This window comes from Phascolarctos cinereus, unplaced genomic scaffold (assembly GCF_003287225.1).
Source record: "Phascolarctos cinereus isolate Bilbo 61053 unplaced genomic scaffold, phaCin_HiC Scaffold_4;HRSCAF=312, whole genome shotgun sequence".
Lineage (NCBI taxonomy): Eukaryota > Metazoa > Chordata > Mammalia > Diprotodontia > Phascolarctidae > Phascolarctos > Phascolarctos cinereus.
The window spans coordinates 726,538,272-726,560,678 of record NW_027555847.1 but is presented as its reverse complement, the minus strand read 5'-3'; the positions used below and the strand labels follow the sequence as shown (position 1 = coordinate 726,560,678).

Genomic DNA, 22,407 nt, shown 5'->3' with positions numbered 1-22,407 from the left:
TTGGGCTCTTTGTTTTCTGAGTACTAGCCCAATTTAGAGATTGTCCTCACTTGGATAGGTTGTCTGCTAAGATGGAAAGGGTTTTGAGAAGGGAGTAGCTCCATGGAAATCTAAGGTCCTTGGAATCTAAAAGAGAAAAGAGGCAAGAGCAACGTTCTTTCCTTTCTCACCCTCTATGACCAAAGAATCATAGCTAAGAATGATTTGAAGGCTTTAGGGATTTGGGGGGAGCCCAAATTACTATTTGAACATCTGAATCCCTACTTCTTCAAGTTTACATCAGGTCCCAGAGATGTGTAAATGCCATTATCCGTTTCACCTTTAAATCCCTTCCGATTCTAGTCGTCTCCCAGGAATCTCCAGAAATTGTTTTGCTAGCACCACCCCCCTCCTGCCTGGCCTAGGCCTCACCTTGGAACTTAATTCCTCCCTTTCCCTTCTCCCTACAGGTAGCATATGACCATTCTTTGGGCTTTATTTGGAGAGTTTACTAGTATACTCTACTGAAGGGAATTTACTTTGGACAGTAATATCATTGATGTAGGAGTTAGTCTTTGTACTAGTACCTTTTTGCAGTTTTTTTAATAGTTTTATCCAGTGCCTACTATGTGCTTTTTTAGGCAAGCGTATGTATTCATGTTTAGAGTCCGAGGGTTAGGATTATAATTACATATGCTTACCTAAAAGACTATTTTACGGAGAACTCATACAGGGCAAGCTCTCACATGGAGGTCAGAAGAAGCGACACAAGGACACTCTAAGGTCTCGCTAAAGAATTTTGGAATTGATTGTGTGAAATGGGAGACGCTGGCACAAGACCACCCAGCATGGTGTGCTTTCATCAGAGAAGTCCCTGTGCTCTAGGAGCAAAGCCGAATTGAAGTAGCTTGAAAGAAACTCAAGATGTGCAAATTTTGAGAATCCACCCCCATGTTCACACGGACTATTTGTGCCCGGCCTGTGGTAGAGCATTCCCAGCTCGTACTGGTCTGATCAGCCACAGTCAGGCCCGCTGTAACTTGACCCCAACATAGTGGTGTCATTTTGGTCCTCTTCAAGAACGAAGGACAACAGCTAACCGGCGAATCAGCCACATGCTAAATGCTTTACCAGTATTTTCTCTTTTGATCGTAACAACAACCCTGTGCGGTTATGATACTCATTTTGCAGTGGAGGAAATGGAGTTAATTGACTTGCTGGGTCACACAGCTAGGAAGTATATGAGAACTCAGGCCTTTGTAACTCCTTGGCCTTTATGACACTTAGCTTCAGTGTCTAAAGTATTTATTGATATATACCATATTAGAAAAAAAAATGGATACAATTTTAAAATGTTTATTCATTTAAAATTATAAACCCATTATATGCCAACATGGACGTTTCTATGAAAATAATTTTTTAAAAAAATTTCAGTGAGAAGAGTGGCATTGTTTTACGTATTTTTATAAATCTCTTTAATATCTAGCTTAATGAAAGATAGCTAGATTCTCATTTCAGTTTCTGCATGTGTTTGGTTGAAGTACATAAAGAGAATCTGGCCTCACTCAGACATGTCGTTGGAGAAGGCAGTGTTTTCTTGGGCATCTTCCATCTTAGTATTATTTTAAAAATAGTTTTGGCCTCAGGGTGTCCCTGGGCTCTGAGGACAACACTTTGTAAACCGCTGCTCTGTACCACGTTCATTGCCTCTTCATCTCTCCCTTTGTAACTGGGATGCTGTAGTAACAAAAGCAGGCAGAACATTTACAGATTGCAGAGGTAGGTGCTCCTCGTCCCTTGTGCCAGCTTCAGATAGTTAAGTACTGTCCTACTTCTTGATTGGGTCTGCCAGTTCATTCCTGTGTGGGCCAGATGTTAGGTCAGTTCAAGGTTATTTCTGGTGAATTTCGTTTAGAAAGATTTTGGGGTGTCTAGAAACATCTAGATCCTTCCAGAATATGTTGTTTTAGGGATAGAAGCCAGAGCTTCCAGCATGCTATGTTCTTATATGACCTGCCCTGCCCCCTCTTTAGGGAAATAACATCTTTGACCCCTTGGCTGCGGCACCATCTGGCCTCTCCAGAGTTCTCCCCTTGAGCCTCAGGTCCCGGTCACTGTTCGTGGAGATTGATCATTCAGTGTGCGCTCTGTAAACTGTCCTAGAATTTGCACTGTTAGGCAGTGGGGGTGATACGACAATATGTCAATTGTAGGGAGATTTCTATACTCTGTTCGTGGAAGTGCGCTCCTCTCCACCACCTTGCCTTCTCTCCCTGTTGCCCCAGATTTTGACCCTGTGTCTTTGCTGTGCCTCTCATGGCTCCCATGTGATTGGTGCTGGGAAAACCTGTCACTGTTTCTTTTGCTCTCCCTTCTTGACCAGCTTCTGTCTCTCTGCTTTCTGCTTCCTCTAACTCACACGCCACCCCCTGCTCTCAACCATCATACCCAGGGAGCAACTTCCTAGAGGTCTAGGCTTGTAGTTAGAACAGTTCTTTAGCACATCCCAGAACACCCTTCCTAAAGGGAAACAGCAGGATAGCAATTTGGCAATACTTCATGAGAAAGTGCCCCAAAGAAAGTGACTGAATCTTTGAATCTGTGGGTGGCGCCTGGCTGGCTGTACTCTTCCAGATACCTTCAGATTGCCCTTTGCTGCTTCTTCCTCTTTCAGTAATTGAAACTTACTTTTTTGTGTGAGCACCAGAACTCAAGACAAGTTAGCTTCTGAAATTTTGGTTTTCTCTTTTTCTTAATTTTATTTGTAACTACCCAAAGTTTGGCAGGCAGCTCCAAAGTTAAAAATATCATAAACTAGGCCAGTGGAGTATAAAAACCAGAGAGAGAGACTATTCAGAAGTGCATACCATAGAAGGCAAAAACCAGCCGTCGCCAGGCCTTCCAATCAGCTGACCACTGAGTTTGCTTGTTAGTTTCTTGGCAACCCTTTGGGTCATGTAGTAGTCATTGGCCCATCCAACAAAAGAACCTCAAACTCAAATGTAAAGACCTTTTTTTTTCTCCCATGAACAAAACTCAAGATACACAAAGGCTGTTTGGGTGACTCTAGTCTTTAGCTTCTGTGAGAACAGAATATTAAATGGTCCCCCAGTAAAGGGGAAGTGGCAGAGCTCTTCCCTTTGGGGTCAGAGCTGCTTTAGGTTGGGACTTGGTAGTGTCCTGTACCCTCCCTGCAGAGCTCCCTTGGGAACTTGAGTGACACCAGAGACAGGAGTCTGAGAGCGTTGTTGTGGGAGCTGGCAGTTCTAGGGTCTTCTTCGTGCTGTGCCCACTCAAACACAGTGTGATCCTGCCCAAGTCGCTGCCTCGGGGGCTTTCTCTTTCTTCCTCTTTTAACTCAGGTGGTTGGATGATCTCAAAGACCTTCTGGGACTGGGATGGTTCTGGTATCTGGGAGAGAAAGTGGCTGAGACAGGCTCCCTTATTTTTGCCCCTTATTATTTTAGTTTAATAGAGGCAGCTAAATGATGTCGTAAATAGAGGGCCGAACTTGGAGTCACACAGACTTTAGTTCTAGTCTTGCTTCAGATACTTATTGACTCTGTGACCCTGGACAAGACACTTAACTCCTATGCCTCAGTTTCCCCATCTGTGAAATGGGGAAAATAACACCTGCCTTCTAGTTAAGATCAGATGAAATAGCATATATGTGTAAAGCATTTCACAGACCTTAAAGGACTATGTAAATGTTATTATCATATAGGATTTGAACTTGGAAAGTCTAGAGGAAGGAGTACTTAACATGTCCATTAAACTCTTATTCTGTAGTGCTAGACGTTTTAAGCCAACTTTTGGCAAAATACTGCAATTCCGTTTGTTGAAAGTGAGAACTGTGCATCTTGTGTGCCAGTTTGAAGTCATTAAAACTTTTATCTGTATGTACAGTATCCTGAGTCTTGTCCTAACGTGCAAGTCTTTCCCCTTCATCTGTATTCCTGCTATGTTTCTTCCTTCATAATCCCTCTCAGACCTTAGCTTTAAAAGGCTTAGGCCTTCTGCATCCTGGGCCATCTCCAGTCGTCCTGATGTGTATCTTTCCACTGGACCCAGAAGGCTGCAGAGGAGAAAGTGAGGCTGGTGACTTTGCACAGCCTTCCCTTCTTTAAATCCAATTCACTTGAGTGTCATGGCATCACCTCCCCTGATGTCGTGGTCCTTTTCCAGAACACAAAGGGCAAATAAAACAACAGCTATTAGGCTCTTGCCTCAGTTGGTGTGAGTTCAACACAGGTCTAGTTGTGGTCTGTTTCTTCTGGGTCTGCTTCCTTTTAGAGTCCTTGTTTTTTGTTCCTTATTCCTGCTGTTTCCAAGAGCTGCTCTCTTCCTGGGTTCCTTCTTTGTCCAGATGTCAGGGCAACTCAATTTCAGACAGTGTGGTGCAGGAGAAAGAGCTCTGGATTTGGGTCAGAGGATCTGAGTTCAAATCCTAGCTCCGCCACTTACTTGCCTGTGTGATCTTGGGCAAATCACTGACCTTCTTTGGTCTTCAGTTTCCTCTTCTGTAAAATAAGGGGTTACAATCAAATGATGTCTTTAAATTTCCAGATTGTGAACCTTGGTTGAAGAAAACCCCTCCCTCAGTCCTTCTACTCCCTTGTGGGTAGAAAAAGACCAAGAGTATCATTAATTAGATTAAATATATTTCATTTTAAGTTGTCTTTTCACCCCTTTGCCCTCATAAATGATTTGGCATCATCAGTCTGTCAACAAACATTTATGCTCTAACATGTCATGATCTGTGGATCCTGTCCTTATTCCTAGTAGTCATCCCTCAACTGTGGGTTACCTCCAGATTTGATAAGAATTCCATTTATGCCTGTATTTAAGTCATTGATAAAAATATTAGGGCCAGGCAAACATCTGTGGAGCATTACCTTGATGCCCTTTTTTCAAATTGACATTAAGCTATTTGAATGAATGACTACCTTTTGAGCCTGGCCGTGTAACCAGTTCTAAATCTGTGGTATTGACTTTCATGTTACCTGCATTTCCACAAGAGTAGCACAACCAAGATAAACCGTAGCAACATCAATTCCTTTACTAGTCTAGTCACTGTCAAAAATGAGCTTAGTCTGGCCTGGCCTGGCCTGTTACGAATGAAGCCACACTGACTCTTTGTGATCAGCATTTCCTAATCATCTCTTTGATAAAACATTTTAGCATTTTGCCAAGTCTAGCTCACTGGCCCATATTTTTTCCAGTTTTGTTCTTTCTGTTTTTAAAAACTGAGTTGAACATTTGCCCTTCAGTTGTGTGGTTTCTCTCCCATGCTCCAGTCTTCTGATATCACTAATCCAATGAGTCAGCTAGTGACATGGTCTGGATCTTGCAGTACCTTGGGATGTAGTTCATCTGAGGTAGTGACACAAATTCATTAGTAGCGGCTAGGTATTCTCTTACTGTTTCTTGATTAATCTTTGGTTTCACCTCTTTTTTATTCCTTTTTATTCTGTCCTTTCAATTCCGAAGTTCAAAGTTTGTTCTTCCGGACGTAGAAGACAAGAAGCAAAATAAACCTTGGCCAGTCTAGTCTGCCTTCACTGTCTTCTATCACCTGTGTCCAGTCTACCCTGAACAGCGGTCCTGTTTCTTGTTTGATCTTCCTTTTTTCCATCATGCATTAAAAACAAGGCATCCAACCCGAACTTCTTTGTTGCCTCTAGCTTTCTTCACCAGCATCTGCTCATTCTGAGGTTTCGTGCTCTTGACACTGGTGCCTCAGAAAAAAGCCTCTTGTTATTTTTGTCTGCTTTCACCGTCCTCAAAATAAGACATATTGGTGATCACTTGGTGTTTAAGATTGGACTGAAGCCAGCAGCATATTCCTCGTGCGAGAGAGAACCAGGTGTGCCAGATGTGTGGAAAATCCAGTCCTACGTGATATTGAAGAGAAAACTTTTATAAATATTGTACTTAATTTCTTTAACATTTTGAGTTCCAAATTTTCTCCCTCCCTTAGTCACACTCTCCACCCATTGAGAAGGCAAGCAGTGTGATACCCATTATACATCTGAAGTCATGCAGAACATTTCTACATTAGCATGTTGCCAAAAAAAGAAAAAGAAAAACTAATAAAATGGAAAAGAAAAATGAGTGCTCCAATGGGTACTCAGGGTCCATCAGTTCTTTCTCTGGAGGTGGATAACTTCTTTCATCCTCAGTCCTTTGGAATTATTAGGATCATTGTATTTATTAAAGTGCTGCTATAAAGGGGTTTTTTGTTTGTTTGTTTTTGGCTAGGCAGTGGGTTAAGTGACTTGCCCAGGGTCACACAGCTAGTAAATGTTGTGTCTGAGGCCGGATTTGAACTCAGGTCCTCCTGAATCCAGGGCCGGTGCTCTGTCCACTGTACCACCTAGCTGCCCCTAGAAAAGTCTTATGTATTTATTTAATTTTTTTTTTTGGTGAGGCAAATGGAGTGAAGTGACTTGCCCAGGGTCACACAGCTAGTAACTGTGAAGTGTCTGAGGCCAGATTTGAAGTCAGGTCCTCCTGATTCCAGAGCCAGTGTTCTATCCACTGCACCACCTTGCTGCCCCTGTCTGCTATAACGTTTTGAAAACATGTTAAAACCAATAAGGCTATACTTTAGAATTATAAATATCTCCAATTTAAAAAAAAAAGGATAGAGCATATATCACTGACCATCCCATTGATGATACATTGTAGAATTTTCCCCAAGAAGTCCAGTCTGGCCTCTAGTTTAAAGACTCCACTCTCTTTCTCACTGACTTTTGTGACTTCATTTAGTCATGGTTCTATTGCTGGTAGTGTAGAGGTTATGTTTTGGCTTTCTGACTAACTTTATCAAATCAAGAGCCTCAGTCAAACTGAGACCTGTTAAAGACTTTAGCTTGAAAAGACTAAGGTTCCCCACTGCATCCTGGGCCATTTCCAGTTGTCCTAAGCCGATTCTGGCCACTGGACCCAGATGGCTCCAAAGGTGAAAGGTTGGTGACTTTGCACAGCCCTCCCTCACCTTCCCAATGTCATGGCCCTTTTCGAGAACAAAGGACAAAAAGCATCAGATGAAGAGATTGTGTAACCAGTTACCACTGTTTCCTCTGGGCTTGGGTTGGTGGATGGAAATAATAGAGTTCTCACGATTCCGTTCAGTTTGTGGATGTGAGAATTATGACCATAAATATTGAGTTTCCTAATAAATGATCACTTTTAACTTGAGGTTATCCACCTTGTAAGTAGTAAAGATTTGTTTGTCAAAGGATTACTAACTCTTGCCCCTTGGTTAGAGATTCTCACTAGTTGCCATCTGATATAACAAATAAGTGGTAATGAGTTGAGCAGATATTTTCTTATTTGAGTCAGTACAAGAGAACTGTATTGCTGTGTGAGCCTGCAGTTCAGAATTTTGTTTACTTGCTTAATTTCTTCAGTTGTAAAATCACTGATGATATACAGATTTGAATACTTGGACATTGGTGAGCTGAACCGCAAATTAAAGATTCATTATAATACTCTAGTAATATATGAAATTTGGTCTCATTTAGACCTAAAGAATGTAAGCTTCTTGAGGGAAGGGACTATTTTGGTTTTGTCTTTTTGTCTCCAGTACCTAGCCTGGGGCCTGCCCCCTAGAAAGCACTTAATATATTTTGAATTGAATTGCATTGAACTTGAATTTTGGAATAGAAGGATAAATGTGAAAAATGGAACTGCTGAGTTGAAGCATCGGTCAGTGAATATAACAATTTCAGATATTCTTGAGCTTGAAGGTATGACTTTTACCTTTGAATTGTGAAAATTACCAAATCTAAGGAAGTCATTTGCTGCAGACATAAAGGCAGACATCACCTCAAAGCTTATGGTCTTTGGAGGAGTAAACATTTCCATTGTTACTAAATAGTACAGATGAATGAATGATTATGTCCCCTAATAATTTGTCTCAGCTCTTATGTAGTTATTCATGACATATCCCCCATAACTCATGATAAAAAAATGCTATCCACATCCAAAGAAAGTACTGATGGAGTCTGAATGCAGATAGAAGCAGACTATTTTCACTTCCTTTATGTGTTTTTTTTTCTTTTGGTCTGTTTCTTCTTTTACAACATGAGTAATATAGAAATATATCTTACATGATTGAACATATACAGCATCACATTGCCTACTGGCTTAGGTAGCGGGGAGGTGAGGGAGGGAAGCAGAAAATTCGGAACCCAGAATTTTTTTAAATGAATGTTAAAATTTGTCTTTACATGTAGTTGGAAAAATTAAGATACTATTTTAAAAAAGAAAGAAATATATCTAATAGCTATAACTGATGTTAAAAAAGAAGCAGGAGAAGGAGTGGATAATGATAGGTTTTTTTTAAAATTTATTTTGATTTATCAACAATCACTTCCATAAGCTTTTGAGTTTAAAATTTTTCTCCCCATCCCTCCCCACTTCCTTCCCCAAGACGGCACTCAATCTGATATAGGCTATACATATACATTCCTATTAAACATATTTTCACACTAGTGATGTTGTAAGTAAGAATTAGAACCAAAAGGAGGAACCACCAGGAAGAGGAAACAAAACACAACAGAAGAAAAAAAAATAGCAAATAGTATGCTTCGATCTGCATTCAAACTCCATAGTTCTTTCTTTGGATGTGAATAGCATTTTCCATCAAGAGGCCTTTGGAGATGTCTTACATCCTTGTATTGCTGAGAAGGGTTAAGTCTGTCGATATTATTCATCACACAACATGGCTGTCACTGTGCACAATGTTCTCCTGGTTCTGTTCACTTCACTCAGCATCAGACCATACAAGTCTTTCCAGGTTTTTCTGAAATCTGCCTGCTCATCATTCTTATAGCACAGTAGTATTCCATTACTTTCATATACCACAACTTGTTCAGCCATTCCCCAATTGATGGGTGTCCTCTCAGTTTTCAATTCTTTGCCACCACAAAAAGAGCTGCTATAAATATTTTTGTACATGTGGGTCCTTTTCCCATTTCTATGATCTCTCTGGGATATATCCTTACAAGTGCTATTGCTGGGTCAAAGGGTATGCCCATTTTTATAGCCCTTTGGTCGTAGTTCCACATTGCTCTCCAAAATGGTTGACAACTCCACCAGCAATGCATTAGTGTTCCAGTTTTCCCACATCTTCTCCAGCATTTATTATTTTCCTGTTTTGTCATGTTATCCAATCTGATAGGTGTGATGTGGTACCTCAGAGTTGTTTTGATTTGCATTTCTCTAATCAGTAGTGATTTAGAGCATTTTTTCATATGACTATAGATAGCTTTAATTTCTTCATCTGAGAACTACCTGTTCGTATCCTTTGACCATTTATCAATTGGGAATGACTTGTAGGATAATGATAGTTTTGCAAAACAAAAAAGTAAAGTGTCCATGAAATATTGAAACAATAAAGAGCAGGACATTCAGAAGAGAACAAAGGGAAACAGTAGTTTTGGGACTGTCATTCAGTGTTAGTCAGCTAGTGTTTATTACACAGCCGCTAAGTGCTGTTCAATGTGACATAACAAAAAAGTATCATGAGAGTTCACAATTTAATGTGCAGTCTTCTTTTTCTCTTTTTTGTGTGATGAAATGTCCATTTTTTATGTTAAGTTCATGATAAAGAGATAAAATTAAAGGAGTAACATATCTGCATAGGCTTTTAGATATTCAAGCAACTAAGCTGTTATATGCACACATATGAAAAATGGCCAAATACTTGTGGTCTGATCATTGTAATAGCAGTATTCATAAAATTTTGATTTACTCAGTGGCATAGTAGAGCATTCAGGAAGATAATTAAGTTATTGCAATAGTGAGTTGGATGCTTTTAAAAGATATTGCGCAGGTAGGATCAACAGGACTTGGCAACTCATTAAATATGGTGGGTAAGGGACAGGGAAGTATCAGAAATGAGCCCAAGGTTGCAGTCATGGGTGATGCCCTGCACAGGGTTCTCTCAATACTCAGATCCAAAATTATTTATAATGCTTTTTCTTCCTTTCAGCCACTAGATCAGTTTCAGATCATCCTTGGGCATTCTTGTTTAGCAAAATTGCCAGGGAGCTAGAGAAAGAGAGAAGATTCTTTCTGCCTTGGTAATGCCACTGATCCAAGTCTATGCTAATCTTAGGAGCTGGGTAGGGAGGACTTGACGGTTACTTTTCTCCTACAACTCAGTTCCTGTTATGAATTCTTTAATTCTTCCTGGCAACAAAATCCTTGATCTCTCCCTGCTAGGATAAGAGATTGAGAGTTGCAAACCGCCTTAGAGGATCCTCCAGAGCCTCTAGCCTTCTTGTTGTATAGTGAGAAAATGGAAGTGCAGAATGGAAGTGACATCCCCTTGTTCATCCAGGCAGTAACCCAGGAGGCATGGCCAAGACAGTGGGTGACAGAGCTTGTGTCCAAAACATCTTGGGTTCTTTCTCCTGCTCTGATAAATACTGGCTGTGTGACCTCTATAACTAATATAAGTTGCAAGCCCATTTCCAGTCTTTATTGGGAGAGAGAGTTTTCTCACTCTGGAGTCCCTTATTCTCTTAAACACTGGTCTGTCTGAATGCCTCCAAACCTTGTCCTCCTCGTGCTGTACCCCAGCCCCCCAAAAAAAGAAGTCCCAAGACCTAAATGGGCAGATCCAGGGGTATACTGATAGCCCTGTATATATATATGCCCAGTAGGTATAATTTCCCTTGATTTGGGGTAATTGTTTGATAAATATCTCATAATGTTCTTGAGGAAAGATGGCGAGATATGAACTAAGTGATTGAAGTGTTTGGACCTTTGGACGGTTGCACTTAAAACAGTTGTTAGTGGTTCAGTGTAAGCTGAGCAGGTGGTCTCCAGTAGAGAGTGCCTGGTGATCAGTGTTTGGTCTGTTCTCTTTCACTTTTTTTTTTCATTGACTTGATTAACGGCATAGTTGACAAGCTGATCAAAATTGCAGATGATGCAAAACTGATGGGGATAGCTAACCCAATAAAGTATTACAGTCAGTATCCAGAAGGATTGTTGAGCTGAATTTAATAAAAAGGAAACTAGAGGCAGTGGGGTTGCACAGTGGATAGAACATTAGACCTAGGGTCGTGAAGACTTGAGTTCAAATCCTGCTCAAAAGCTAACTAGCTGTTTAACCCTAGACAAGTCACCTAACTACCTCGATTTCCCCATCTGTAAAATGGGAATATTAATAATGCATATCTATCAGAGTTGTTGTGAAGATCATTTAAGGCAGTATTAATAAAGGGCTTTATAGCCCTTTAAGTGTGCATAGGTACATTATTGATTTTATTATTGATATTGTTGATTTTATAGGTTATCTAGAAGCTGTTTACTGGATGAATTGATGAATTAGAAGGTCAAGAAATGGGAAGAGGGCAGGCAAATTTCTCATTAGCACATTGCTAGAATGTTCTGTGTGAGATGTGGAGGATCTGATCCCAGACTATTTATAGCAATCTCTTTTCATTGGTATTTCCCCTTATTCTCATTCTTTTTCATTAGCTGATTTCCCAGTAACATTTGCCACTCTTCCTCACTAATGGATTGACTTGTGTTCAGCCTTTTTTCCCATCTTCTTCCCAGATTGCAGAGTCAAAGCCACAGGCTCTTCATAGGCATTAGCTTTCATTTCCTTATTCCATTCAAATGACAGCAGTTCATGCTACATACTGGAAAGCTCTTTTCGTCATTCCAGGGTATAGGTTTGCATGGTAGGCTTTAGAAATAAATTATTATTCAACTTGTATCACTTTTAATTGTTTCAGACATTTTGCCTTCACCTGCCATATGCCTAATGAACAGTGGTTCATTCCAGACAGGTGGAGAGAGCATTTCAGAAACCTGATGTTCAAGAAAACCCCTTGAATGTGAAGGAGATGCAGAATTAGTTAGCCCTATTGTTCTTCTTTCTTTGTTTTCTCAACCCTTAGGGATGTGTCCATGACAAATAAGGGAAATTTGGAAACCTGGAGTCTTAGTCATGTCAGAAAAGTGAATGCCAATTCAGCTCAACCTTTCAGACTTCTCTGGATCATTCTTTTTAAATAATTTTCTTTTCAACCACTAGAATTCCACTCTCCCTTTCTTTTGTCCCCTTTCCCCCTCAATTGAGAATGAAAGAAAAACAAATCTCTTATTACAGACGTAGTTAAGTAAAGCAAATTTCCCCATTGGCCATATCTGAAAGAAAAATATGGCTAACCATATGTATACACACACACACATATCCGTGTGTCATTCGACACTCAGAACCCTTCTCTACATCAGGAGACAGGCAGCGTATTCCATGTGCTGATCAGAGTTCGCAAATCTCTCAGAGCTGCTGGTTTCTGCGTTCTTGTCACTGTGCGAACTGTTGTGGTTTTGTTCGCTTTGCATCAGTTCATAGAGGTTGACCCAGGTTTCTCTGAAACCACCTCCTTCTGTTTTCATAGCACAGTAATATTCCATCATATCCAAATGACCACAACCTATTCAGCTCTTCTCTTTTGCCTGAGATTCCTGCCCAAGTTATCCTCCAGGTTTTAGACTGGGCTGGAAGCTCGCACTGAAACTGCTCTGCTGGAAAGTGGGGAGGGCAGGGGCAAGGTCTAAGCCACATTGCTCCTTCTTGCATGTGAACTTGCTCCTTGCTCAGTACGTAAATAGGACTCAAGATTGTTCCTTACCAAACAGTCTTATACCCGTGTGCAGATCCCTTCATCCACCCTGAATCTGTAACCCAAAGCTGAGTAGTGGGAGGTGATACCTGTTCCCATATCCCATAGGGCCCCAATATGGGTCTGGAACCTTTTGCCCTGGTTTTGAGCTTGGAGTGTTCTCAGCAGCCATGCTCTTGCCCAGACCTTGTCCTTACTGTTCACAGATCTCTCTCTCTCCCTAAGCTGACCTGTGTTGGAAAAATAACTCACTTGACTTTTTCTTGGATGTTGCCATCGGGATTTTGTCTGGTGCATTTTTTAGGTATGTTTGGATGAGTTCAGTGAGATGGGAGGGAAGCTAACTGTACTTCTTGCTACTCTGCAGTCTTGGCCCTGCCCTTATCTGTATCATTCTTCAATGTTGGTTTTCCAGCTGTAGCATAAATATTTCTGGCTGAGAATGGATTTATTCTTTTGTGTGTAGGTAACAGTGTGGTGAAAAGACTATTGGGTTAAAAGATTAAGTAATGTTGTGTACTAGAAAGAGCTTTGGATTTTGGAGTCAGTAGAAACTGTTTTGGGTCTCAAATTGGACATTGTTTATTAACAGTGTAACTTTAGGCAGGTTGCCCACTCTGAACCACCCTCATTAGCAAAGTAACTGAACTACCGGCTTCATACAGTTGTGAGTTTCAGTGTAAGGTATTTATAAGATGTAATGACTAATAATTTATGTTTATGTCTCATTTTAAGGTTTGTAAAGCACTTTCCTTACACAACCCTGCAAATGTAAGACTTTTTTGTCTTAATACTATCCTTTGAAATTAGAGAGTTGTTACTGGTTTGGGTTTTTTTTAATGAATATAATAAAAAGGGAAATCAGTGTATAGTACAGGGCATTAGAGATACTTAGATTTTTGTTTTTCTTTCAGATTAGGAGACTAGGCTAGAAACCAAAGTTACTATGGAATATTGACATTTCTTCTGTCTTTCAGATTGGCAGATTTGACCTGTAAAGAAAGCTACTCCAAAGCTGGGCACCTATGGAAGAATCATCCCAGGAAAAACTCACAAGCGATGGTCCTTGTGACTCTAAATTGAGTGAAGCCTGGGAATATGAAGTCAAGTTAGAGGAGGAGCAGAGTGATGAGGAGAAAACCCAGCATGTAAAAATCATCCAAAGGAAGGCACCTAGTAAATTGAGAAGCCATGAATATAATAAATATGGTCGACTCTTTGGTGTAGGACCAATTCTCTTTCCACAACAGAGAGTACCCATAGGAAAGAATCTTCCCAAATATGACACACACAGAAAGAGCTTCAGACTGTATTCAGACCTAAGAAAATACAATAAAATTTCCTCAAAGAAGATATTTTCTAAGTATAATGAAAGTGGAAAATCCTTCAGTTATCATTCAGACCTAATTGAATACCATAGGCTACATACTGGAAAAAAACCTTATGAATGTGGGAAAGCCACATTGTGGAGAGCACAGCTTATTCAACAACAGAGAATTCATACTGTAGAAAAACCTTATGCATGTATTGAATGCGGGAAAGCCTTCTGCAAGAGGACACAACTTACTCAACATTTCAGAATACATACTGGAGAAAAACCTTATGAATGTACTGAATGTGGGAAGACATTCCGACAGAGTGCACACCTAACTCGCCATCAGAGAATTCATACTGGAGAGAAACCCTATGCATGTAATCTGTGTGGGAAAGCCTTCAACCACAGCTCTTCCCTTGCTTCCCATCAGAGAATTCATACTGGAGAGAAACCTTATGGATGTGATCGATGTGGAAAAGCTTTCAACCACAGCTCTTCTCTTGCTTCTCATCAGAGAATTCATACAGGGGAGAAACCTTACGAGTGTAATGAATGTGGAAAAGCCTTCCGCCAGAGCACGGAACTTACTAGACATCAAAAAATTCATACTGGAGAAAAACATGAATGCACTGAATGTGGAAAGGCTTTCCATCAGAGTTCACACCTTACTCGACATCTAAGAATTCATACTGGAGAGAAACCTTATAAATGTAATGAATGTGGGAAGACCTTCAATTATAGTTCATCCCTTGCTTCTCATCATAGAACTCATACTGGAGAAAAACCTTATGGGTGTATTGAATGTGGCAAAGCCTTTGGTAAAAGGACACAGCTTATTCAACATTGGAGAATTCATACTGGAGAGAAACCTTATGACTGTAATGAATGTGGAAAGGCATTCCGTCAGAGCTCACAGCTTACTCGACATCAGAAAATTCATACAGGAGAAAAACCTTTTGAATGTGATGAATGTGGGAGAGCCTTCCGCCAGAGATCACAGCTTACTTACCATCAGAGAATTCATACTGGAGAAAAACCTTATGAATGTAATGAATGTGGTAAGGCCTTCTGTCAAAGCACTGAACTTACCCAACATCACAGAATTCATACTAGTGAGAAACCTTTTGAATGTCATGAATGTGGTATGGCCTTTCGCCTGAGTACTGGACTTACTCGCCATCAGAAAATCCATACAGGAGAGAAACCTTATGAATGCAGTGAATGTGGGAAGGCCTTCTGTCAGAGAGCAGAACTTACTGTACATCATAGAATTCATACAGGAGAGAAACCCTATGTGTGTAATGAATGTGGGATGGCCTTTCGACAGAGCTCACAACTGACTCCACACCTCAGAATTCATACCGGAGAGAAACCTTATAAATGTAATGAATGCGGAAAGGCCTTCAATCGCAATTCATCCCTTGTTTCCCATCACAGAATTCACACTGGAGAGAAACCTTATGAATGTAATAAATGTGGAAAGGCCTTCCGCCGGAGTACAGGACTTACTCGACATCAGAGACTTCATATTGCAGATAAATCTTATGAATGTAATGATTAAGGGAAAGTTTTCCTCCAAAACATATCTTAACATCAGTTCATTAGTGAAGTCTTATGTTTTGATCCCTTTTAAAAAAAATATGTAGTATTACATTTTAATGCGAGACACCTTCCAACAAACATCCTCCAGAAAGTTTTTTGCTTTTGTTAACAGGAAGATTGGATGTTCTATTTACTTTGGATAGTATGGTAGTAACATTGGCCATTGTATTTGACGAGTGTTTTTTTGCTTCATAATTCTGACTTTTATTAACGTTGTTGTAGTCATTGTGTGTTTTGTGTTTTGGCTCTGCTTTCATTACTTTGCAATGCTTCATGTAAGCTTTTCTCCATGGTTTTCTGAATTTTTTATTCTTCCTTACAGCACAGTAATACGTAATTACATTCATATACCACGACATGTTCAGTTATTTCTTTGATTGTTGACCGCGTACTTTGTTTCCAGATTTTTGTTGTACATCATGATGTTACGAATATTTTTGAGCCTCTGGGTCTTTTTGTTGTTAATGCCCTGTTTGGGGTATGGTTACCAGGAGTAGAATCTCAGCGTCAGAGGGTACGAGCAGTTTAGTAACTTTTCTTTTTTCAATTTTCAATTTTCTCTTCTTGTTTGATTGAACCATTTTATAGCTTGATTAGAAGTGAAGTAATCTGTCTGCCTTCCCAAATCCTTTCCAACTATATGTTTCCCGTCTTTTGGGATTGAGGTGATTCATCAGAGTTATTTCAATTTGAATTTTTCTGATGATTAATGATGTTGAACATTTTTCAGGTGAATTTTGTTAAATTATATCTTCTTTTGAAAACTGTTCCAATCCTTTGATCATTCATCTATTTCAGAGTAACTGTTGATCTCAGATTTGTATTCCTTTAAGGTTTTGGATGCAGTGCTTTTATACAGAGACGTTTAAAGGGAATATTATTTCTCTCAACATGTATCTTCTGGTTCTAGATGCAGTGAGTTTATTTGTGCAAAGGTGTTTGTGTTTTTATTTTGTCATTTTATTTGATTGAAAATGTCTATTTTCTGTTTTGTGATCTATCCCATAACTGGTTACAAATGTTTCTCATTATCCTTAGTTATGAAAGAGACTCTACTGTTCTCTTTTTGATTTTGTTTTGCTTTTTGTTTTGTTATTTTTTCTTTTAATGGTATGACTTTTTATATTGTTAGTTGAGCCATTTGGAATAGAGTGTGGTACATGCTGTAAGATGGTTATCTCACCCTACTTTTTGCTAGATGTTACAGTTCTTCCAGCAGCTCTTATTAAATAAAGAGTCCCTACTGCTGTAGTTGGTGTTCTTGAGTTTATCAGGTACTAGACTGCTCCTGCGTGACTTCTTTTCTAGGCTTTGCTTACCTGTTCTGTTCTATTGATAGGCTTTTAAATTGTTTACCGAGCGCCAGGTAATTTTGTTGCTGATAATAGTTGTTGTTCATCGAGTTTGAGATCTGATATCACCGAGGAACCTTCTAACTACCATTTTTTTCCCCATTATTTCCTTTAATATATGAGCTTTACAGAAATTGTTTTTAAAAAGTTTTTCTCCCCAGTATGAACTGATATTGATATGAGGGTTTACTTAGACAACTCTAAAGAAGCAATAAAAAAGTTGAAACAGCTTCAGTAAAGTAGCAGGATATAAAACAAATGCACAAAAATAGTACTTTTCTGTATAATAAAAAAAAATCAGGAGAAAAAATCCATTTAAAGTAACAGAATGCAGTAAATATATGGAAATTAACCTACCAATATACATATAGGACTTGCATAAATGAAAATTTTACAGAAATAAGTCCTAAATAATTGGAAAAAAATTCAATGTTGATTACTAGGCTGTGCCTGTGGATAAATTATATTTAGTTGTATATCAATATACATACCAAAGGGATATTTTATAGATTTAGACAATATAAAATTAATTTCAAGGCATAAAACATCAAGAACGTCTAGAGAAATTTTAACAAGATCTTTAAATTTGTGAGGTTACATAATGTTTAGTAAAATTTAATGACAGTAGCACTAAAATTGAACTGTGGCCATTGATTTTTCATATTATCCATAAGAAACTGACTGCATGGTGGACTGAAGTGTGAATTATTCTGAGTTTTGTGATCTATTTTCTAAAGTCTGGATGCACATTGAATTATGCATGGATCTTTTTGGAACCTGTATTAATGGTCATTGAACAGTTAGAGGATCCCTTTTCATTTAATAGTTTTGATTTGTTTTGACCCAATAGCTACCTCTTCTATATTGTTGCGTACATTGTTTTACTCTTGTAATTTTTACCGCTAATATTTGATTCGGAATATGTCATCATTGTGTGGCATATTATAGTAATATGATGGGAAGAGTTCTTGATTTGGTGACAGAGGACCTGAGTTTAATTCCAGTTCTGGCCACTGACAGCCTCTTACCTTGGACAAGTCAGTATTTCTTCAGGCCTCAGGTTCCTCTGTAAAATGAGGGCACTTTACTAAGATGTCCTCCAAGGTCCCTTCCAGTGCTAAGTCTGTGATCCAATGAAGGAGAAGTGGGACTGGAAGTTTAGGGAGAGCAGAGAAGAGTTAGGAGCTTTGGAGATTTCATAAAAGTTCAATAGATTGAAAGAATGCATCATCCACCAAGTGCTGGATGCTCTGCTGTGGCTATAAACCGATTAGGCAGCTAGCTGAATTGGATGTAAAGATAGAGTAGTTCGTCTGCATGACTATAGGTAGTTCAGTGCATCTTCAATGCATGTAGATTGTGGCATAGCTGACATTTATAGCACTTTGGAAAATGCGCTGTGTATGTTGTCCCATTTGATCCTCACAACCCTGATTGATGCTATTACCTCCATTTTATAGATGTGACAACCAAGGCTCAAATAAGTGACTCATCTAGGATCGAATGCTAGTAGTGTCTGAGGCAGAATTTGAACCTAGGTCTTCTTAACTGCAAGTACAGCACTGTCCACTACGTGGAGCTACCTCTTAACTCAGTTGGGAGAATTGCTTCTTTTTCCCTATGGTAGTTTGGTCATTGGGATTACACATTGGTGCTAGAAAATATTATTGGTATTGTGAATCAGCAACTCACCAACAAATTGAAAGATATTGGTGGATTGCTTTACTAAAGGGCTTCTAAGAGACATTTGGAAGTCATTGCTAATAGTTCTGAGCACTGTGTCTAAGTATTGACTCTGTCCCTGGTAGGTGGATATGAGCAGAAGGAAAGGTTGGAGAAATTAGCCTGCAGCTATATTTTTCTGAAGATTCTATTGTTCTTACTCCCAACATGGTTAATCACGAACTTTACTATTGTATTCCTTGAACACTATGCAGATCTCTCACATGAATTGCATGGATCAAAACAAAATTAAAAGAAATTAAGCCCATAAAAAGCAAGTCCAGTCTAATTCCCAGACCAAAATTTAGCAGAATACAACCCATTGTCAATCTAAGAATGCCCTTTCCCCTCCATGGGACATTCTGATTCTTAGAAAGCTATGTAGCTGCTCTCTAATGAACTTTTGTGATAAGGTCTTACATAGAGGTGAAAAAATAAAAAGTTTGCAAAGCCAGACTGATGTTTGAAGAAACCTGCTAAAACAAGAACACTTGGAAGGTGGTCCAACCTTGGGAATCCACAGGGGCAGCAGTGGGGAGAGATGAGGCAGGGAGTGGAAAATGGGAGAAGTGTACCAGTAACAACTTCAAAATTCCCATAATTTTTCCTTTTTTTTCCTGCCCTCATGTATGCCATTTGTAGACCTTCTGTTTTTAGCGTGCCAATGAAGCCCAATCTCTCAATGCCAGGATTAGCTGGTAAAGGCATAGTTGTAACAGAGGCACTGCCTCAGATAACCTGAGCTGTAATTTGCGGTCCTGATCAGGTTTATTTGGGATAGTCCCCTGCCTTTTTATTTTTTGTTGCTTGTGGCTTTGGTACCACGAGCTCACCTATTCGTGCCTCCTCAATGACGTATTATGTTATACGTGAGGGACAAATGTGTGTTATCAAGGAGTAGACTAACAGCAGAAAGGCAAGATGCTGTTGTAATTACCTTCTATATTGTAGACATTCTATTCAGAATTCTGTTCTTCTGCTTAAATTTGTTTCCCAGTAATCTGCTTATTAGCTCCTGGCTTTCCCACCGGATTGGGAAGGTATGGACTACTTATCTTGAACTCCTTTTTTTGCAAGTGCTCAGTGCAAGGCTACCGAGAATATGAACTTGAACCGATTAAACTCAGGGTCAGAGGTTCAGTTGTATTCCTTCACCCTGTGGGAAATATTTGTCTCAATACTTAGCTAACCCCTTAACTTCTGGGGTGTGGGCTTGATTGGAGGGGCTCTGAGTCATTCCTTGCTTGGTAGTTAGCGTCTAATTGGTTTTATCATTGGGGCTCATGTGCCTCAGTGATCTGAAGTCTGGGGTGATGCATACCTGTTTGGACTGTTGGTCCGAGTCTACCTGCAGTGACCTGCACTCTGCTTATGGGACTGCTGATGGACAACCTGTTCCTGTTTATGCCTTTAATAAACCTTACTTGGTTCCATGATGGTGTCTCGTGTGTAATCACTTCCTGTATCTCTTAATTTGAGTCAGATCACTGGTCATCTTGTCCCATCAGGCTCACACAACCTGGAGTCGTGTTTCCACTTCTGATATGTATTGGATGTGGGATGCTGAGGCAAGTCGCTGAGTATACTCAGACTGGCACCGCATCTCAGTTTCCTGATGTATGAAACACATAATGACTGATGCCTGCCTCACAGGGTTGTTAGGTGGTGTTAGTATGTAAAGCACTTTTATCAGTCCAAAGATACTCTGTAGGTGGCACCAAGTAGTGGCGATGCAGGAGCAGCTAGGTGGCACGGTGGACAGAGCACTGGACTTGGAATCAGGAAGACTCATCTTCATGAGTTCAAATCCAGCCTCAGATACCTACTAGCCATGTGACCCCAGGCAAGTCACTTAACCCTGTTTGCCTCAGTTTCATCATCTGTAAAATGTGCTGGAGAGGTAAACGGCAAACCACTCCAATGTCTTTACCAAGAAAACCCCAAATGGGGTCATGAAGAATCGAACATGACTGAAAGATGACAGAACAATGAGCCTGCCCACTCAGGCCCTTACCTGACTGGCTGCTCAACTGCCCTAGTCACTTCAAAGATTGTCCTTTACTCGTTTATCCTCTCCATCCCTGCCACTTTGATATTAGCTACTAATGGATGACTTGATTGGCACTGGAGGTCCTCCGAACCATCTTTTACAGTTTTCCTCTGTCTGCTTGTGTTTTGTGATCTATACAAACTGGCCTAATTATGGTCCCCAAAACTAATGCTGTAATTATATTGCTTCTTTGACTTTGTTTATGGTGATTTGTCTTCCTGGAATAACTTCTCGCCATCTTCACCTGTTGATAAGCCCGAACTCTAACGCTACCTCAACAAGCACAGACTTTGTGTTTGGAACTTTTAAAACGTGAAGACATTCGCCTGCAGGAACGGAACTCGGCTGAATAGGTTGTGAGTAGAGACCAACCTTCTTGAGTTTGAGTCTCGGTGATCCAGGTGTGTTTGAATTTTTACTTAGGCACTAGCTGCGAATTTTAGTTTCAGCATCTATAAAATGGAGGGAAAAAGTCTTCAAAATATTCTAGGAATCACTTGAGATGTTTGCAAATCTAAAAATGTCAGAAATAATCCAAGATCAGTTTTGTCTAATCACAGTTTTGAAGATCTTTTCAAGTATAGCAATACCAACCACAAAATGCTCTGTTTTCTCATGGTGGGTTTTCTTTTTCTCAGTTTCCTGTCTTTGTTTACAGAGCTTCTTCTGTAAACAAAAGGAAAAAAATATGACTGCATTCCTAGACCTATTGATCTGGACTATGAAAGGCAAGAAAGGGATACATAGTTATAATGAAAGTTTATGCAGAGTCCTCAATGGCAGCTGACTTAGTGAATTTACAAACATAACCCTGTTTGGTCAAGAACTTCGTTTTACAAATCAGGCAGAAATGTCTGTAGGATGTCTTATGCTTGACTGGTTTCCATCTGCTAGTGGATATGGCATAGTTTGGGGGAAGAAATATTCAACATTCAACAAGCATCAAGTGCCTGCATTGTATTGGAGGTACAAAGGGAAAAAAAGCAAAATGAACCGAGCCTTGTATCTTAATGTTCTCTTGGGGGAAAACAAGAAAATAGCTTACATTCTACTGACATTTTCTAGGGTTATGTTTTTGGTGTAGAAATGTTAATTGATAGTAAAGACATTACATAGTAAAAAGATTTTCCCTGAAGAAGCCAGAAAGCATTTCAACATTCTTCACAGATTCCTTCCCACCCCCCACAAAACTCTGTACAAGTATGTCACTGATAAAGTAGCATTTGGAATGTAACTAAGGCAAAATGCTTTACGTACCTAATCTCATTTGAGCTTCATAAGTCTGCAAAGTAGGCCTTGCATAGACCCCCATATTCTGGGTGAGGAAACCAAAGGTAAGAGAGGTTATGACTTGCCCATTGTGGAGACAGGCTTCCTAGTTCTTCCTGATTCCAAACCTAGCCTTCTGTCTATTATACCCAACCCTGAGCATGTCGTGTAGCTTGTCTCTCCATTTCCGCAGCTTAAAAAATTAGTGAGTTGGACGACATGGCCTTTTACGTGCCTTCCAGTTCTAAATCTGATCCTAACTCCTAGTGGAAGTGCTTAAGCTCCACCCTCCACCCCCCACCCCCCACCCCCGTTAATAACACAAGACTTTAGAAGAAATGACAAAGTTCTAAACTACTACCATTATCTTAAGACAACACGGTTACTTGACATGTTACTGTGTGCTACCTTGTGGATGGAATAGAGCGTTGTCATTCATTCATTCATTTAGAACATTTA

At 39.8% G+C, this 22,407-nt stretch overlaps 1 protein-coding gene across 1 annotated transcript in view; it reads left to right on the top strand.

Moving 5' to 3' along the window:
• The window catches only part of LOC110202527 (uncharacterized), a 28,005-nt gene extending 7,940 nt beyond the window's left edge, over positions 1-20,065 (top strand). Inside the window, exon 2 of the mRNA XM_020978730.2 lies at positions 13,616-20,065. Coding sequence (XP_020834389.1) covers positions 13,664-15,514 — 1,851 coding nt within the window. The 5' untranslated portion in view covers positions 13,616-13,663 and the 3' untranslated portion in view covers positions 15,515-20,065. The remainder of the gene's footprint in view (positions 1-13,615) is intronic.
• The last annotated feature ends 2,342 nt before the right edge of the window (positions 20,066-22,407 follow it).